The 19,503-nt window shown below is 37.7% G+C and overlaps 1 protein-coding gene and 1 long non-coding RNA gene across 5 annotated transcripts in view; one reads left to right on the top strand and one right to left on the bottom strand.

Annotated features, from left to right (window-relative positions):
- The first annotated feature begins 46 nt into the window (after positions 1 to 46).
- Positions 47 to 3,400, top strand: LOC139032996 (uncharacterized). The gene is made up of 2 exons (XR_011485618.1): positions 47 to 124; positions 230 to 3,400. It is a non-coding gene; the product is annotated as an uncharacterized lncRNA (long non-coding RNA).
- RGS17 (regulator of G protein signaling 17) overlaps positions 1,615 to 19,503 on the bottom strand; it is a 105,443-nt gene continuing 87,554 nt past the window's right edge. For 3 of the 4 annotated variants that reach the window (XM_070461449.1, XM_070461447.1, XM_070461448.1), the window contains exons 4-5: positions 17,403 to 17,637; positions 1,615 to 8,441 (exon numbers count right to left, since the gene is read on the bottom strand). In XM_070461449.1, the coding sequence (XP_070317550.1) occupies positions 8,253 to 8,441; positions 17,403 to 17,637 (424 nt within the window). In that variant the 3' untranslated portion in view covers positions 1,615 to 8,252. Of the gene's footprint in view, positions 8,442 to 10,664; positions 10,807 to 17,402; positions 17,638 to 19,503 lie in introns of all 4 variants that reach the window. The other variant, XM_070461450.1, reaches the window with a different exon arrangement.

Genomic DNA, 19,503 nt, shown 5'->3' with positions numbered 1-19,503 from the left:
CTCCAGGAAGCCTGGTTGGGAACGCATTATTAAACGCCGTAGTATTCGCGGAGGCCGGAAGTTGAGGAGCCGAGCCAAACTGATAGGGGCGGGTCTGAGAGGCCTCGGGCACCTCCTCTAAAGGGTAGGTCAGAAACGCCTCCTGGAACGAGCCGGGGCGGACTATTGGGCCGGAAGGGGAAAGGCGTAGATTGTCATTACGCTTTCTGACGTCGAGGTTGCTTCTCAGGTACTCAGTGAAGCTTTCGAGTACCGCGATGGAGGGCCGTTCAGTGTCAGCTACAGGAGCTGAGGTCACAGCACAGATGTCAGCCTGGACTGTCGTCTCCAAGGGCGAACTGTAGAATGGCCATCATTGTGTGTATGTGTGTCTACTCCTCTTCCATTTCTCCTGCTCCTCTTTCTCCTTTCGACGGTGGTTAAGGCTCGTATTAATGGGGACGTGACAAGTGGACTCGGAAGACCAGTCACCGAGTGATTTAGCAAAACCTCCTTTCCTGCCCTTTATCTGCCACTTAATTTACATAGCTTTTAAACGACTTGTTTCCAACCGATTCTTCTGCCTAGTCTCAGTTAGCCCTTGTTAGTCGGCTACTTTTTAAAGACGTTGAGCCATTCATTTCCTGTTGCTGCTAATCACCGCCAAGCTAGGGCTTGAGAGCCCCGCCTTCGGTGCCCCGCCCGCCAATTTGAGATGGTGGATTAGTGCTCAGAATACTGAAGTTTATTGGCGTAATGCTTTTGAATTTTTAAAGACCTCTTCATAGACCACCAGAAGAATGTATAGGAGAGGATAATACAACCCAGAGAGGCCTGGGGATGCTGCGGCTGAACTCTCAGTTGGGGAACTCTCGCCACCTAATTAGTTTGAGCAGGGCTTACTGAGTGGTAGCGTAACTCTACAGAGACCTGACGTACTGGAAAAGCTGCTCACTTACTTATTTTTTAAATATAAAAACACAGGAGTCCTTGGCAAGGTTAAGTCATCCTTACTTAAGTCATCTAATCAAAATTAAGTATAAAATTCTTATAAAATGCGCTTGCATTGCGTCTGCTGTATTCATTTCTGTACTCTACAAACAAATGCAAAGTGAGGCAGAAGAATGAGATCACTCTCCAAACAATATAAAACAGAAATATGTGTGGCTGCTTAGAAGCTTCCACTAACTCAAATCTTCTTTTATTTTGTATGCGAATTAAAGCCACACTACTTTTACAAAATTTTCTTGCTTTAAAATAGTGATCGAAATCGAAGCTAAAAAAATTCTAATCCGAGTATAGAACGGGACTGATGAGGTTATCTACATCTCTTTTAGGAACAGGTATTTCTCAAGTCTAAACTCAACTTTGAATATTGTTTTAAGCACAGAACTAGGGGGAGCTACTTGACTCAAATCTCTCAGCTGAATTTTCAAAACAAATCATTTCATGAACATACTTCATTACTTATAAAAGGTGCAAAAATGTAGTAAGCAATAACCTTGTAAAATAATATAAAGAATCCAACCAGAAATTATTTTCCCTCAGATGTGTAAGCAATTTAAGTAATATAAGTAAGTGTACCTTTACTCCTGTAATGTGACACCAATGAGGAAACAGTGACTTGTCTAAGGATACATGGGTGAATTCTTTATTAATTCAAAACATTTTTAAAAAGTCAGTGTGTAATGCATGTGCGTTTTACAGTAATATCCATGGGTGTCCACAGTGTAGTCAAATGAAAACAGCTGTAGTTTGATTTACTTTGAAAAGTCAAAGATATATACTGTTTGAGATTTCTGAATTTTCTTACATTATTGTCATGCTCAACTTCTATTATATGTTGAAGATTCTAGCATTTTCAGGAAGTCTTATTGTACATAGGTAAAAATAATAAAATAGATTCAAGGAAGGAGGAATAAAAACCCAAAACAACTTAAGTTAGAGGAAAAATACTCTGGATTATCTATTCAATTTATAAGTACCTACAGTTATTTTGGCATTTCAAAATAACCAAGCATGGTATATCAAGTTATATTCATGCATTCAAAACTTCTTTATGGTCCACTAATAAATACTGATCAACTCCAAAATATGGATATAGATTATTAAGTACAATGAACATAGTAGCAAAAATTTACACATGTTCAATATGATAAATTTTACAAGAATCGAACACATTGAAATTATTTTTAATATTTAGCAAACATCTTAAAATCATATACAAGAAACATTGTATTTATCACAAATAGGTTAAAGCAAGATGGAAAAAATCAAGTCTTTTACATTATTCCAGTATTTGGTGTTTATTGTTCAGTGAAAGGCAATATAGAAAAGTACTCACTAAAACGACCATCAATTGAGATTACCTTTTAAGACAGTAAGACTAAAATCTTCACTACCCAAGAGATGTAAAGGATTAAGGTAATTATACACATAATTCAAGAGAAGAAATTCACTTTCACCCCCATTAAGTGAATATTCAAGTTAACACTATTTTGGAGTTTTACTTTCCTATATCAATTTCCAGTTCATTATATTTTCTTCATAGTGTTTGTTAGCAGTCATTTAATGGAAACTAATAGCAGTGCAGAGGAATCTGCTCGGAGTATTATCTCAGTGTAAATGTCCAGTAAATTTACCTCCAAAATACCCTCTTAAAAAATGTATCACTTTACAGTGGAAAAATCTAACAGACACTACCTCAGTCATACGATGAAGTCCAACATCAACAATAAGTCATGTTGATGATGGTATGTACCTTTGATATGATGTGATATGAACGGCACTTCTGTGGTCTTTCCTCCAAAATCTGATAACACCTGTCTAATCATGGGAAAACGATCAGAAAAATTCCAACTGAGGGACATCTTACAAAATACTAGGCCTGTAACTCCTCAATACTGCCAAGGTTATCAAAAACAAGAGAAGCTTGAGAAAATATCATAGCTAAGAGGGTAACATGATGACTAAATGTAATACCGTATCTTGAACAGAATCCTGGAACAGAAAAAAAAAAATTATGAAAAGCTAAGGACAGGGAAGCCTGGCATGCTGCAGTCCATGGTGTCTCAAAGAGTCGAACATGACCTAGCAACTGAACAACAATAAAGGAATCGGAATAAAGTGTGGACTTAATAATGCATTGATATTGGTTCGCTGGAGAAGGAAATGGCAACCTACTCCAATATTCTTGCCTGAAAAAAATCCCATGGACAGAGGAGTGGTGGGCTACAGTCTTTGGAGTTGCAATGAGTCGGACGGGACTTTGCGACTGAACATGCACAGATTGGTTCATTTATTGTGACAAATATTTCATGGGTGTGACGTGTATGGATCCTATCTGTACTATCTTTTCAGTTTTTCTGTAAATCTAAAACTATTCTAAAAAAGTTTAATAAAAAATTTTATGAACACACAACTACGTTTTACTCTTACTTTCATGATAAACTTATTTTAAAAATCATACTACCTTAATATTAAAAAGCATGCTTTCTAGTCCATGGCAGTGTCAATGTTTTCTACTGGCTGTCTTTTTTAACTTGGGTTTTAGCTCTAACTCCTACATATTTGCTTGGCAAATTAACCAATAAACTCTCCTATGCTTGGGGATGTTTATTTCCTGTGGAATTTAAATTTCCAAATGATTTCTCTTAAACTTTGATTTAAACCTACAATATTATACACACACACATCTGCATATATGCATCTAAATATATCTGTGTGTGTGTCATTGAAAGAAACATATTTCTTGTTTGTAGATTGAGTGTGATATTGGTGAACTGAGAACAGTGATTTTGAATCACATTATTGAACAAAGCAATAACATATTCATATATTCTTCCATCTTAAAATGAGCTTGATTGTATTTTTTGAATGAATAATTCAATCAGATTTTTAAAGTACAGTTTCAAAAAAATCTGGGCAAGTGCATTGAAGGCATTTAACACATACATTCTTGAAATGGGAATTATTGAGCTAGAGAACTTTGATAAAATAATAATATGTAACACTTCACTCTTTCCATGTTTAATTCATTCTCATGGCAATCCTGTAAATTTTTATATCCTTCATTTGAAGAGAAAGAAACAGGTTCAGAGAGGATAAATGATTTGCCCAAAGTCACATGAGACAGATGTATAACTGGATGTCAAATTTATAATTAACACCTGGTATTTGGAAAGAAAATATCTATCTGTGGACTGTTGTGTGTTACAAGGATACTACTAAGAGTGCTGCAAGGAAGATCTGAAACCAGTTTTTGATATCAGTTTTACTGGTAAATATTTGCAGTTGTAGCAAGTAAGGAATAACTAAACATGGATTATTTTTCTCAGAAGAACAAACATTTTATATTGGTCAGAGATTTTTTAAAAAGAACTGAAAAGGGCATACAAATTCACGTGTCTGCAAGTTATACTTTGAAAACTTAAGGTCATAAACTGTCAGTATAAACACAGGTCAAAAAACAATTCTAGTAATATCTTTCCCACTTTTCACAATAATTTGCCATCTAATGCAAAGTTTTCAAAGCTTGTGTTTGATAGGGCCCTATCCGTAGACTTTCTAGATGGCCTATTTTCTATTTTCTGACTGTATTTTAAATTTCTTCCTTGCATACTTCTTCCTCAAAGTGTCTGGTATATTGCCATCTTGTAAATATAGTTTGTTACAACTACAATATGACATTTTTTTTCAATATAAGTTAAAAGTGTATAGAAAAAAAAAGGATACATTCAAAAATAAGAATCAGGTATTATTTTAAATCAGCTTAATGGGATGAAAGTATATTTTTGCCCCTAATAAATAAATACTGTTTACCTATTTCTATAGTCCTTTTGCAAAACTGAACTCTCAGGTAAATATATGATACATATTTCATTCCACACTAACAACCTAGGCAGCATGAAATGATACTAATAAACACCCCATGCACCATGACCAAATATCAACTGGTCATCTTATGTACATATTTTAAGATTAAAAAAAGTGACCACATTATGGTCTTGACTTTTGCACTTCATAGTGTTGATATCAAAATTGTGTTTTGCTATTGTTCTTTTGCCAGTGCGCCTACTGCACTTAGAGCTGCCCTATAACACTGTTGGGATATCTGTATTACCTTTGGGTAACATAATAACCATTATTCAAAGTAAAGAAGCATCATCCATTCATTTTTAATGTGATCTAAGTTCAAAATCCATCTCAGAACAAATCTCTCCAATTTATATAAATATATATGTATATTTATATATGACCTATATCCTCTACTTTTCTTTCCATTATAGACACATCTGAACTTAGGCATTATTTAAAGAGCATTAACCTCTTTCTGTGTACATTAGCAGATTCTAACAGTATACAAAGATATTTCGGTAATGTAAAACATAAAGTGTACCTTCTAAAGTGCTAATTTTTCCCCAGGGAGGAACTTACTCTCTAGAAAAAATCAAACTCTACCAAAACAAATATTGTGCTCTTAGAATGGTAGCATAGACACCAGTTGAGGGCTTTTTTTGTTTGTTGGTTTATTATAGCTCTGTAATTAAAACAGAAAGAATTACACCATACTTTAAAAATTGGTAGAGTTGCAGATACATAGACATACTGTTAGATACACTTAAAACATTTTGAAATTAAAAGATGCTCTCCCCTCCCCTGAAAATAGGAATTTAGCACAGAAGTCCTCACGTAATGTGGTTATCAACATTTGATGGTAAATCTACCCTAGACTCATTCTCAACACATTTCTAATCAGGTTTCAAAAGGGTATATCAGCTTCAAAATCTGTATTCTACAAATGCCCCAGGTTAGAGATTAGGACTCTTTATAAGGGCCCTATCTTTTACATTTGGTAAAATATTAAAAGTATTGTCAAACAGACAATTCATCTAGTAGTCCAAAGTATCTTATAAAGATAACTTATGACTAGCAGGTCACCATCATATATAGTAACAACAAGAATATAAAGTCTACACTTAAAAAATTTGATTCATGCAGTGTATCATAGTATATTACATATTTTCTAGTCATGTGTACCATACATTGTGCCTCAAACACAGAAACAAATATGATATTACAACATATATGTGTATACATCATTGTAGCATAACAAACTCAATTCTAATCAAGAAAAAAAATAATTTAGGAACAATAAACTTCACGATAGAAGTGATGATTCTTTTAGGTCTTTCTTCACTTGTTAGGAAAAAAATATGACTTTTTGTAAACATCTTCACAGCTCTCTTTTTCCACTATGTTACTTAAAACTATTATTCAAACAGTAAATATTTAATTGACATGGATAAAGCATGTCTTAACACTAACACTTTCAGACAAAAACAGGCATTTGTTAAAAGAAATGTTTATTATAAATATTTTCTATCTTATATTTTAACTACATTTTCATAAAGAATGTATTTAAAAGTGCTGAATATGGTAGGATAGTCAGCAACGCCAGTGTAAACAGAATGCTTTGTTTTCCACTCTGCAAACTTTTTTTTTAAAATCCCATTTTGTCAAACACTGCAACAGTTAAAATATTTGCATAGGGAATAGATTATAGCCCTTTTAATCATATCTCCTGAATGCTATACAAATTAGAAAATCAAATTCACATAAAAAAATTCTTGAAATGTTTAACTTTATGGAAAAAGAAAATTACGATGCCAACCTTTCAAGTAAAGTAAATTTTAAAAAGAAAACCCCAAAGTTGTTTTTCTTAAAAAAAGTTTAATAAATTAAAAAAATGAGAGGTAGTTAAAAAATGACAAAGGAAACTTATAATTTTAATATCATCCTTAATATAAGGCCAGTATTCTTAGTGGATATAAATATTTTTAAAACTTTCATTTTAGGTTACTCAATATTATACTTATTAAGTTTAAGATTAAAAAAATAGCCTCCAGGGGATATTAATATTCAAATCTAACACTTTGATATAAATATGACACTGTTGTTTGTGTGTGCATGATAGGATACTGTTTCTTTGAATGTCAAAAGTACATGCCAAGATCAGGCAAGTATTTTTTGTCTTAAAAGATTTAGTGGTACTTATAAAAAAATAATATGGCAGCTAAAACATTTGAGCACTGTTCTGCCTTTCAATTAGGGATGAGAAGTAATAGTTTGGTTTTAACATATTTTAAATAAGTTATTTTTAAGATACTATGTGAAAACAGTTAAGGTCTGAAGTAGAGAATTATCTTCTAAAGAACCCCTATAAAACTTTTCTTCATTAAAAACGTTAGCTTTTACTGGATTTCACTTTCAACGAAAATATGCCACAGTCCAGATGCTATTCATCCAAAGTTTTAAGATGCTACATATAGGCATTCCTTTATTAAATCTTTTCTTTGTATTCCAAAACTAAGTTATCAAGCTTTTTTTTTTCTTGCTAAAGTACATACTTTATGCAACCATTTTAGAACTGGAGAGCCAGTCTTTAATAAATTAATTACAGTATTGGACATCTGATATATACATAGATTCATTTTCTTCTATTACAACTAAAAACAATATCACTCTTTGATTTGTCATTGAGATAGAATATCTTCAAATTGTTTTGTGCTTTTTCTTTTTTCCTCATATATTTATATATATTATTTTTTACATAGCAAACTCTTCTGTAATGAAAATGCCACAGTTTTGGCAGTGAACAACCAGAGGAATTCCCCCATGAGGATTTTCCAACAAACAGAGATAAATAGCTCTTTTTTTCATGTACAGAAATATTGGCTTCAAAATTAGTGTACTGAACACAGTATATAGCATGTTGACTATCAGAGTTACAATTTTAAAATTGGCTTTTTCTGTCTTAGATTATATTTAAAAATGCAAACCACAGCCAACTTTTGGGCAATTATTTCTATAAGACCATATTGCACAAAAGTCCTTAAATACAGACCTAAGTTATGCCATTTGGATTTAAGTGTTGCGACAACTATGTGGCAAATGAAGCGGGTTTACTTGGCACATGCAGTCTCTGGGTACACTAGGAGACTTCATAGGACCTCAAGTACAGTTTGCTTGCAAGTAGAATGCGTGTTCAACAAAATAAACTTAATTTGGCAATTCATTGTTTCATGTGGTATTTTCTCCAAAGTAACCACGGATAAACCTTGATAAAAATGGAGACAAAGACCATATGGTTGTATTTTCACAGTAGCCTGAGGAATGCTAAACTGTAGTTCTCCAGGAACTCAGCTTCAGGTGTTACATAATTACATTTATTTTTCATCACAGCCCTCCAAAATGATTTTCTTTAATAAAAATTAAGATTCAGAAGTAGAGCTGGCAGTACTTTCAACAAATGACTTATAAATTTGAGAGTTCAAAAACCTGGGGAAAGAATCTCTGTGCATTAAGGTATATATCTGGAGTTGGGCATCTTCATACATGTGAGGATTAGGATCCAACAGATTTCTATTGATCACCTCTCTAACTCGAGAATCGAGACTGACCTAAAAAGAAATAAGAGCAGATATATTAAATAATATTTTTTCAAAAGATCTCAATCAAGTAACTATATGCTCATGACATTTCAGAGAAAGCTTAAAGAGTAAATCTAAAAATCATGAGGTTATGTTTTCAAAGGTTTCATAACCCTGCAGACTTTTCTCCTTAAAAATGGAATTAAACAAAAACCAGCTTTTAAAGCAAAATTTGAGTTCAGATATCTTGGCTTACTTGGATGTACCTCTTCTATGCATTCATTCGGGAGTTTTTGACAATTTCTCTCATGTTGCAGTGCTAGAGAGTCCCCTAGCTAGAATACAAAGTTGAGCATGTGTGTGTGTAAGTAGCTCGGATGTGTCCGACTCTTTGTGATGTCCCCCATGGACTGTAGTCCACCAGGCTCCTCTGTCCATAGAATTCTCCAGACAAGAATACTGGAGTGGGTTGCCATTCCGTTCTCCAGGGCACCTTCCTGATCTTCTCCTGGGTTTCCTGAACTGCGGGCAGATTCTTTACGGTCTAAGTAGCCCAGGAAGCCCCTAACCAGATTAGAAAGTTACCTCCTCCCATTATGTGACTGCTGGGCTGACTGTCTTCATTGAGCAAGATACAAATCTAGCAGAGAGTAGTTCTCTGTCAAAACAACATGTAAATTACATACCGATGCCTGACAGTTTCACGTCCCAGCAAGTCCTGCCGTGCCAGGAGGACACCGGGGACGTGGAAGGGCTGGGCAGAGCAGAACCAGAGCACATACTCTTCAGGTCTTATGACTATAGACCTGTCCACACAGAACACGCTACAGTCCTTCCCTAGGAATACATCCACATGACTGTACTAAAGATTAGAAGAACAATTTCTGTAAACGCCGTCTTTGAAAGGAGAAGTGTCAGTAGGAACTCAGAGTACCCATGAAAGGAGCCATACAGTGTTCTTTGAAAAGTGTAAAGAAATTTTAAGAAATTAAATTCTGCAAGTGATTCAGGTTTGTTTGTTTGTTTGTTTGTTTTCCCTGAATGCTAATCCTGTTGGAACTGGTAGGGTAAGTTGGAAAAGGAATGGGGAGGATTAAATAGCAATAAAGGCATGCCTTAGTGGAACAGAACTAAGTTCTTTCCTGAAACAAAAGGAAAAAACCCTCCAAGAGGCAAAACCCCTCTGAGTCTGATTAGTGTCTGACGTCCTCACTGTTGAACAGAGGCTAAGGCATGGTGATCCATAGTTAACCTATTTCATGATGTACTCCTATGCAAACCCTTCCAATTTATAACTAAGGTTTTGTCACAAGCATCTTGCAAATGCTTTTTTGATTCTGGCTTCACTTTCCACCCATTCTTTGGACTAAGCCTGGGATCTGAGACAGTCCCAATGAGAGAAGCCACTCATATTCTCTCTGGTGTCCCCGGATTCCTAAACTTTATAGCTCATGTGCAGTTGAGTTCATAGTAACACCCCAGGATGACAGCTAGCGGGGGAAGATGTATCAGGAAGTGGTGATCCAGACTAAATTTTTGTGGGTTTGCTAGGCTAAGTTACACAAAGACAAAATTAAACGTTTCTTGGCTGAACTATGTAATATTCTCTATAAATTCTAAGAAAAAAAAATGTTCTGGAAATGGATCAAGTTTTATTCTCTGTGTTACTGCCACAAGGATCATCATCAAGTACAAAGTAAAAAAGTACAGAATTTTTAGCTAAACTTCTTATTTAAAAATATTTCTGTCTCTTGCTCAGCAGGAGAATGTTGATACTGAAGCTTAAACTGATAGGTCTTGTTCTGAAATGTGGGATTATGGTAAAGTGAATCTTAACAAACATATTCTACTATTTTTTGCAAATGGTGCTCTTACTTTCAAACTTGCATACTTTTTGTTTCATTGGAGAAAGGAACACTAGATTAGTGATAAAGAGATAAAAGAGGTCTTTATTTAGTAAATAATAGCATATTGAATATATGCTATTTAACACATATGTTCCCTAAACATATATATTTAACATATGATAAACTGACAACAGTTTATCAGTTGCTGGAATGTATTCGTTATCTTAAGACAGAAAGCAAAATAATTTGAATTATTAAATTGTTGAGTCTTCATTGTATGATTTAAATTTTATTTTCAAACTAAAAACAGTAGTGAAATATCACAGAGAAGGTAGTACCATTCAACATTTAGTAATCTGTAACCAAAGCACATTTGCTATTTCCATTTAAAAAATAAAATATTTACCTTAATATCTGGTGGTTTGTTTGAAAATGTTGTCTGTCAGTCAAAAGACGTGTAGAGAGGTCAAATAACAAGGATAAAGCCCATGAGTATGACAATCTATAGGTTCATCTTGTGGCATCTTTGGGCTTCGATTGTGGAACATCTATAATACAAATTAGTGCGTGTGGATCCCAGCATGGGCCTGAGCCTAGGCCCCCTAGGATTCACCCCTGAGTAGCGCCATCTCATCTGGGGTCCAGTGCCTAAGGCACCAGCAAGTTTCCTGTACAGACTTATCTTAAGAGAAAAGAAAGTAGCTCTGAGACAACCACTATTCTCAGGTAATGCAAATTCTTCTCTTACTCAAGCTTCCCAGGCTCCCGTTTAGGTGGGTGAAGGAAGCAATGTGTGCTCAGTCGAGCCCCACTCTCCAGGACCCTTTGGACTATAGGATTTTTCAGGCAAGAATATTGGAGTGGTTTGCCATTTCCTGCTCCAGGGCATCTTCCCGACCCAGGGATCGAACCCATGTCTCCTGCATCTCCTGAACTGCAGACAGATTCTTTACCACTGAGCCACAGGTCAAGGGGGCAAAGCAGGGCTGCAATGCCAGAGTTAAAAGATGATCTGCTCCTGTGGGGCCGGGCACGAGACAGCCCTGATAGACCTGGCAGCCCTGACCCGGCAGTCTTAGCAGTACTGGAGAGGCTGGCAGTGTTGAGAGGTGGTAAGTGGAGCTAATGAACTCGGAACCCTCCATTGCCACAGGGAGGAGACAGGGAAGAAGAAAAGCACGTGGCTTACAAACATAAAAATGTCCACCAGCAACTCCATAAACTAGGCGGGAGGAAAATGAAACAACAGCTAAAGCTTCAACAAGAGTGTGGGGGTAAAATGGGGAGAATGAAAACAGAAATCTTGTTTGTGTGGCTGGGGGAAACCTGGGTCAAACTACATTATATAGTATGCATGGAGCCAATTCACAAGAAGTAGGTGGATATTGCCAAAAGCCAGCACACCAAGGGCCTGACTTCCCCTTCTCGCCATAAAGATGCAATGAAAGTTTTGTGTCGAATTATACTGAAAATGATGAATTACCACTGAAAGTTTTTCATCCTCATAAAGACCCTCCTAGGTCAACTTAATTCCTTGAACATTTTTTTTCACATAACATGATTTAATTTTCCTCCATTTTTTCATTTTATTTTTAGTTTTACTGAAGTTGCTTTATTTACAATTTTTTCCTAAGTAAAATACTTATTAATTTTTTTCCTTTATAAGTCCATGTTAAATTTTTACCAATTATAGTTTCTGCTACTGGAGATGTTCTTTGTAATTTTAACTAACTTTGGTCTTCTCATATAAAATTTTGTAGATCTGAAGGCTATCTGGTTCTCCTGTCTGTTTTAAAACACTTTTTACCACGTCCATTTTTTGTTGTATTACTTTGGGTCAGTTATTTCTATGGAAAATAATTATAAATTACAAATAAGACTGATTATTGGGATGCATTTCTCGAAGCAAAGGTCATTGATACCATAAAGTGGAGTAACCATATTCCTGGTGACACTTAAGTGATGGGAAAGTTTATCTTGCTTCTGAGGGACAGTTCAGACATGTGGTTAAGTTGCTAGTCCTCACTGTGTCTTAAGTTTGTGTTCACAGAAGTCCAGAGTTGTGTCATGAATACAATACTAGGCAATGGAATGACTAACGAGCATATTGCAGTTGGAAGAGCTGCACTGGGAATCAGAAGATCTTGGGTTTGTGTTCTCTCTCTACCAGATATTAATCTACAGTCCTTGCTTCACTTCTTCGAATCAATTGGTCTTGCTATCAAATGGTGCCATCTGTCCTAGAGGCTAAAGGATTATTGTGAGATTTATATTGTAATAACGTCCATAAGAGCATTTTATCAGCAACAAAGTTTAAGCCCGACGTAAGGTAATAATAGTACTATTACTACTAATTGATCATACGTATAACAACACCTTTTTGGTCAAACCCAATGCCTTTAGACTTCGTATCAGCTTGAATTTTACCTTCTGAGAGTGATCTTACTGGATTAGCCTTATTCTAATGACATCACTTGACCTCCACGCCATCATAATGTTTATCACGATTTTTAATTACCTGTCTTTGACATGATTTGTCTGTCTTCCTAAAATGAAAGCTCCAGAAGGCTCGCCATCATATCCCTAACATCTAGGCCAGTACCTGGCTCACAGGAAGTACTCAATGCATATTTTTGAAAGATAATATGCATGCACAAAGAAAACTAGGAAGATATACTCAAATGAGCCCTGTTAGGAAAAACTGATTTAAATATCAAAACTGTTAAATTCACATGATTTTGCATGAAGAGGCATCTGTCTGTGTGCACACATGGGACCATATGTCTATCACATATACAATATTTTTAGATAATTTTGGTTTTTAAATAGGCTTTTTGCTTCCTCCTCCTAGATAGCAACTATTAATAGAAGGCGTTTAGGTGAAATCAGAAGAAAACAGTTCCTACTACTATATAAACTGTCATTCAGCAGAGCCTGAAAGTCACAGATTTAGTGGGTTTTAGAGCTTTTCCCATGCCATCATTCTATAAAACGAGGAAGCTGAGGCCACAGAACACTGAAGTGAGTTGGCTAGTGTTCGACGGTTAAGTGGCAGGCCTCGATTACAGCCGTGGCTAAGGATAGCAGCGTTGCTAGATATCCGAACACACATAGTTTTCTGTAATTCTGGTAAGTCTTACAGTTGTTGCAGGATTTACAATTATCTCTTTGTTCAATAGCTCAATGCTGCTTAAGTTGGTTACAACTTTTAATCAGACTGTTTTATTAAAGTTATTCTGCTGAGCTTATCTTTTCTTTTTTTTTTTTGCTGAACAATAAGACGCCGGGATTCTTGGCCTCCGGAGGAGATGAATTCAATCCGGGGCCAGAGACGAGGCTGGACCGCTCAGAGCTTTTGTGTAATAAAGTTTTATTAAAGTATAAAGGAGATAGAGAAAGCTTCTGACATAGGCATCAGAAGGGGGCAAAAGAGTACCCCTGAGCTTATCTTTTCAATACTTAATATAAGCTGCCACTGGCAACTGCAACGCTTAGCAAGGCTACTATTTGTCTTCAGTTCCTCGCTATTACTTCCATTTGAGGTACCTTTGAGGACCTCACATAAAAAGAAAACTTACTTTTGAGAGAAACGACATTTTTTTGTTTTTAGATTTTTTAAAATTTAAAATGTGGTCATTTCCCCTCTTGAAATGGATGCTACACCAAGAATGAGAGATTTATTGATTCCTGATTGTCAACATCTGTCTTATAATGTTTAAGTTGTTAAAAATGCATATAACATAATCTTAAAACAACGAAATGTAATTTTCAGCCCACTGGCTTCATGAAGGAAATATGCTATGTTGATAACATTTTAAGAATGGAGACCTCCTCTACATTTAATAGGCTTTCCTGAAGACTCTTGAGAGTCCCTTGGACTGCAAGGAGATCCAACCAGTTCATCCTAAAGGAGGTCAGTCCTGAGCGTTCATTGGAAGGACTGATGTTGAAGCTGAAACCAATACTTTGGCCACCTGATGTGAAGAACTGACTCATTGGAAAAGACCCTGATGCTGGGAAAGATTGAAGGCAGGAGGAGAAGGGGATGACAGAGGATGAGATGGTTGGATGGCATCACCAACTCAATGGAGATGAGTTTGGTTAAACTCCAGGAGTTGGTGATGGACAGGGAGGCCTGGTGTGCTGCCGTCCATGGGGTCGCAAAGAGTCAGACACGACTGAACGACTGAACACGCCTGATGGCTCAATCGGTAAAGAAACGTCAGCAGTGCTGGAGACCCAGGTTCTATTCCTGGGTTAAGAAGATCCCCTGGAGAAGGAAATGGCAACGCACTCCAATAATCCTGCCTGAAAAATCCCATCAACAGAAAAGCCTGGCAGGTTACAGTCCATGGGGTTGCAAAGAGTTGGATATGACTGAGCGGCTAACAGTTTTCTACATTTAACAAAGGAGAGCACGATGACCCAATCAAATGACAGTAAAATGAAAGTCTGGTGACGAAAACTGAGGTTCTGGTTAAGAATAAAGTCCTGACAACTTGTAGCTATTTAGTTACTGCCATTTTACAAATGATTCAAATGTTCACGTTCTTTAAAAATATTCTAAGTAGAAACCGTTTTAGAGTTTCAGAGGTAGAAAAGCCTGATTATCTAGCTCCAAAGAAGGAAACAGATTCCCAACTCCATCTGGTTCGCAGTGGCTGCTATGCGGATTGAGTTAAAGGAGATTCTGAGGTTGAATCTGGGTGCAACAGGGTATGCATGGGTTAGTCTCACAGTCGTGTCTGACTCTTTGCGACCCCATGGACTGCAGTCCACCAGGCTCCTCTGTCCATGGGGCTTCCCAGGCAAGAATACTGGAGTGGGCTGCCATTTCCTTCTCCAGGGGATCTTCCTGACCCAGAGATTGAACCTGGGTCTCCTGAATTGCAGGCAGATTTGTTACCACCTGAGGCACCAGGGGCGCTCCAGATGATGAGTAACTGACCATGTCATTTGCTGGGAGAATGCAGTGGTCCCATAAGCGCCTTGACAGCTGTCATTCTGGACTTGGTTCACTATCCTCTGTGTTCCTTTATGCTTTCATTTTGTAAACAAATCAGCTGAATACAGAGGCCCAGATAAAAGTGAATTAATTTATCCCAGGCCATGCAATGAAGTTGGAGCTGAGTCAGGACTAGAACCCTCTCCACCTGAGTGTTAATTTAGTGTTTTCACTACTGTATAGTCAGGGATTTCTGAAGTTGAAATTAATATGCTAGTAAAATTCAAGTAGATCTGATGAGATGCTGAGGTTCTAAAGAGACCAGAAACCTGGAGAATGTATTTTTTAGGATGCAGAATTTTAATGGTGTTAGAAATACAAAGTAATACATGTATTGAGGCTATAGAAAAAATTATCCCCATCATGTTTCTATGAATACCTTTTTTTATGTTAACGCAGGAAAAAAAAATAAGACAACCTTTAGGGTGTCCAATCCAAGGTTTCTCATTTTGCAGAGACAATACTAGGGTACTCTGGAATACCAACAGCACTTACAGAATGACTGATAAATTAAAAAAAAAATTACCTAGGTATACTTGTTGGGAAGCGAAATGGCTTATATAGCATTCCAAATACAGAGTCAATAGAGTAGACACAGTAAAAGTGAAGGTTGCTCAGTCGTTTCCGACTCTTTGCGACCCCATGGACTATACAGTCCATGGAATTCTCCAGGCCAGAATACTGCAGTGGGTAGCCTTTCCCTTCTCCAGGGGATCTTCCCAACCCAGGGATTGAACCGGGGTCTCCTGCATTGCAGGCAGATTCTTTACCAGCTGAGCTACAGATTCCAAGGTAAGGAGAGTGAGACAGGTTGGGGCCACGTCCAGTGTGGTAGCAGGTAGATGCACGTGGCCTCTTTCCAGGGAACGTAATAAATGTCTGTGTGCAGGAGACGGGAGTGAAGGATAGCGTCTGGGGCAGAAAGTGCCAGGTCAGAAGGTTTACATGGACAGGTGAAATCACCGTGGATTAAGAGAGACAGAAAAGACAAGAAGAGGGTGACCTGCAGAAGAGAAAGCATTCCAGGAAACTCTAAATTCGCATTCTTAAAAGCCCTGGTGGAACTCACTTACTCAGCACTTCAGAGGCTGGGCAACTATGAGCCGCTCCCCCTCCAAGTGCTTGTAACTCTGGGAGCTGGACCCTTTCTCAGCAAGTTGATTTTTTAAGTTAAGGGAAAGGTATTAAACTGGTTGCTTGAAATATTCCTTATTTATTGGGAACATTCTGGCAATGGGAAGAACAGCTTGCACTTAACAGTAACAGGAAAACTAGAACAAGGTAAATGATTGCCATTACACATCTCTCCCCCAAGAAGAGCATCAGTCACTCAGTCGTGTCTGACTCTTTTCAACCCCGTGGACTGTAGCCCGCCAGGTTCCTCTGCCCATGGGATTTGCCAGGCAAGAATACTGGAGTGGGTTGCCATTTCCTCCTCCAGGGGATCTTCTCGACCCAGCGACCGACCCTGCGTTTCCTGTGTCTCCTGAATTGCAGGAGGATTCTTTACTGCTGGGCCACCAGGGAAGCCCAGTGGGTTATAAAGGGTCATTTTTCAGTTCTATAAAAATTCTAATATAAGCATCTCATACAAGCATCAACATCACCATGCTTTTTTGAAGCATCAACATTCCCCTCCCTCCCCAAACCAGAGGTTTTCAAACCAGTAGGTATGTGGGAAACTGATTAAAGATACAGATTTCTGGGCTCTATTTTCCAAAATTCAGGTTCAGAAGTTCTGAGTCGGCCTGGAGAACTTGCTTTTCAAACAAATGCTCTAGGAGATTCTCAGACAGGTGATCTGAGGGCCACACTTCGAGACACTTTGCCCCAACGTAAGTTCTTTTTCATTTTAGTTGAACTCTTGGCCAATTGTATTTACCAGGCTTCCTAAGGTTAGTTCTGAAAAGCAAGTAGACTCTCACAGGAGTCAGCCAGAGATAAACGATCAAAGCACAGTGGGGAAACCTAACCTTGAAACACTTGCTCAGGTAGATTCTTAGAATGGAATCTAGATTATCTACCCAGATAAATCTTCTAGCCTCTCCACACCCAATGCATTACTCAATTGGGACAGAGGTCCTTTAAGGTTCATCCTTGGTCTTAAGAAGCCCACATCAATCCTTTCCAGATTTTTACCTCTTTTGGTGAGAGTATAGAAATGTAATCATCATATATCATCCTGGCCTTCTCTTCAATTACTTTTTTGTTCTGCTCTTTCTTTAAGTCTTCACAGGCAAGCCAGAAAAGTAGGTTCTCTTCACTGTATTCCGTTCGCAGGAACTCCCTGAAGAGGTTTCTTCCTGCCGGGGCCTTCATCATCTTGTCAAAATTTTGAGACCAGGACAAGACTTCATCTGAAGTGGGATTTTGGCTGCAAAGACAGAAGGGGGCCATTATCAAAAGCAACTTCGGTGCAGGGATGAGAGGTAGATAGAAATGCTGCCATCTAGTGGTCATGTAGACTCAGTCCAGCCTGACCTGGCAAACATCTGCCAGGACAGAGCTAGTTATTTCTGCGTCGTGACAAAAATTCTTGTAGGTATAAGCTATGTGTCTGGGAGCCAGGCATTCAAATAGCAAGGCGTGATACACACTTTGCACGTGGTCATCATCAGTTCAGTTCAGTCGCTCAGTCGTGACTGACTGTGACCCCAAGGACTGCAGCACACCAGGCCTCCCTGTCTATCACCAACTCCCAGAGTTTGCTCAAACTCATGTCCATCGAGTCAGTGATGCCATCCAACCATCTCATCCTCTGTCATCCCCTTCTCCTCTTGCCCTCAATCCTTCCCAGCATCAGGGTCTTTTCCAATGAGTCCGTTCTTCCCGTCAGGTGGCCCAAGTATTGGAGCTTCAGCTTCAGCATCAGTCTTTCCAATAAATACTCAGGACTGATTTCCTTTAGAATGGTCATCAAAGATTCCTAATGAAGCTTGGACATTTTTGAACTGTCACAATCTACTGCAAATCTATTACATTACTTTGAAAGGCAAACTGAACTTTTTTGTTTGCATCCGATGTAGATTTTAGTTTCCAGGCCATAAGATACAGTTTCTCTTTTCATCTGTAGTCACTGCATTTTCACTTTTCACTGAATCAAAAATAAGAACACATTGTGTGCCCTTTCACATATTTACCTAAACTTTAAGAATTATTCTGGTAAACATTATGAGTGAATTGTTACCACTGAATGGAGTTACCACAGCTTTTGAACTGTGGTTTGGAGAAGACTTTTGAGAGTCCCTTGGACAACAAGGAGATCCAACCAGTCAATGCTAAAGGAAATCAGTCCTGAATACTCATTGGAAGGACTGATGCTGAAGCTGAAACTCCAATACTTTGGCCACCTGATGCGAAGAGCTGACTCATTAGACAAGACCCTGATGCTGGGAAAGGTTGAGGTCAGGAGAAGGGGACAATAGAGGATGAGATGGTTGGATGGCATTACCAATTCAATGGACATGAGTTTGAGCAAGCTCCAGGAGATGGTGATGGTCAGGCAGGCCTGGCGTGCTACATGGGGTCCGCAAAGAGTCACACGTGACTGAGTGACTGAACAAAAGCAATGACAATTAAAAAGCATAGACCATTTACAATGACACCAGGGACTTTTTAGGTATCTGTATTCAGGTTTTTTAGCAACTATTTCCCTGCAGAACCTCATTTGCCTATACATCAAAAAAGTAAAGGAGAGAAGCAAGGAGAATTTTATGGCTAAATTGATCCTGATTTTGCTTTCCTGTGCATTGGTATGTTTAATAACTTTCCAACCTAAAATACATTTGGTCAAAAAAGTAGTCACATTTATTTTTTCCTTACCTCTTGGACCCAATATTTTAAGTTGGTTTGCTATTATTCCAAGATGTCTGAACTTCCTCATTTGTTTAAAAAAATTTTAAAAGACAGAAAAATCACTATGAAGCCTCAGCATTAAAACCTTCTCCTGAGCAGCAGAAAAAGAAAGCACCTATCATTATATAAATAATCTACTATAATCTACTTGCATTTTAATTCTATTCTGTAGATGCTGCATTTCAACTTCTAATTTTGGAGAAAATACTTGGTTAGAGTCTTCCAGTGGAAATGGGACCAAGGACCAGCCAGGTGCCTTTTCTGACTTAGGTAATTTCATATATCATTTTTGTTTTAGACTCTACACCTATAAAGAGAATGACTTAAAAAATTCTTAGAAAAGGGGACTAAAGAATTAGGGTAATTTGCAGGGGTGGGGGGTGGT

This window comes from Odocoileus virginianus, chromosome 34, assembly GCF_023699985.2.
Source record: "Odocoileus virginianus isolate 20LAN1187 ecotype Illinois chromosome 34, Ovbor_1.2, whole genome shotgun sequence".
In the NCBI taxonomy this organism is placed as follows: domain Eukaryota; kingdom Metazoa; phylum Chordata; class Mammalia; order Artiodactyla; family Cervidae; genus Odocoileus; species Odocoileus virginianus.
The sequence above is the reverse complement of the archived record's forward strand: the minus strand, read 5'-3'. Positions and strand labels throughout refer to the sequence as shown.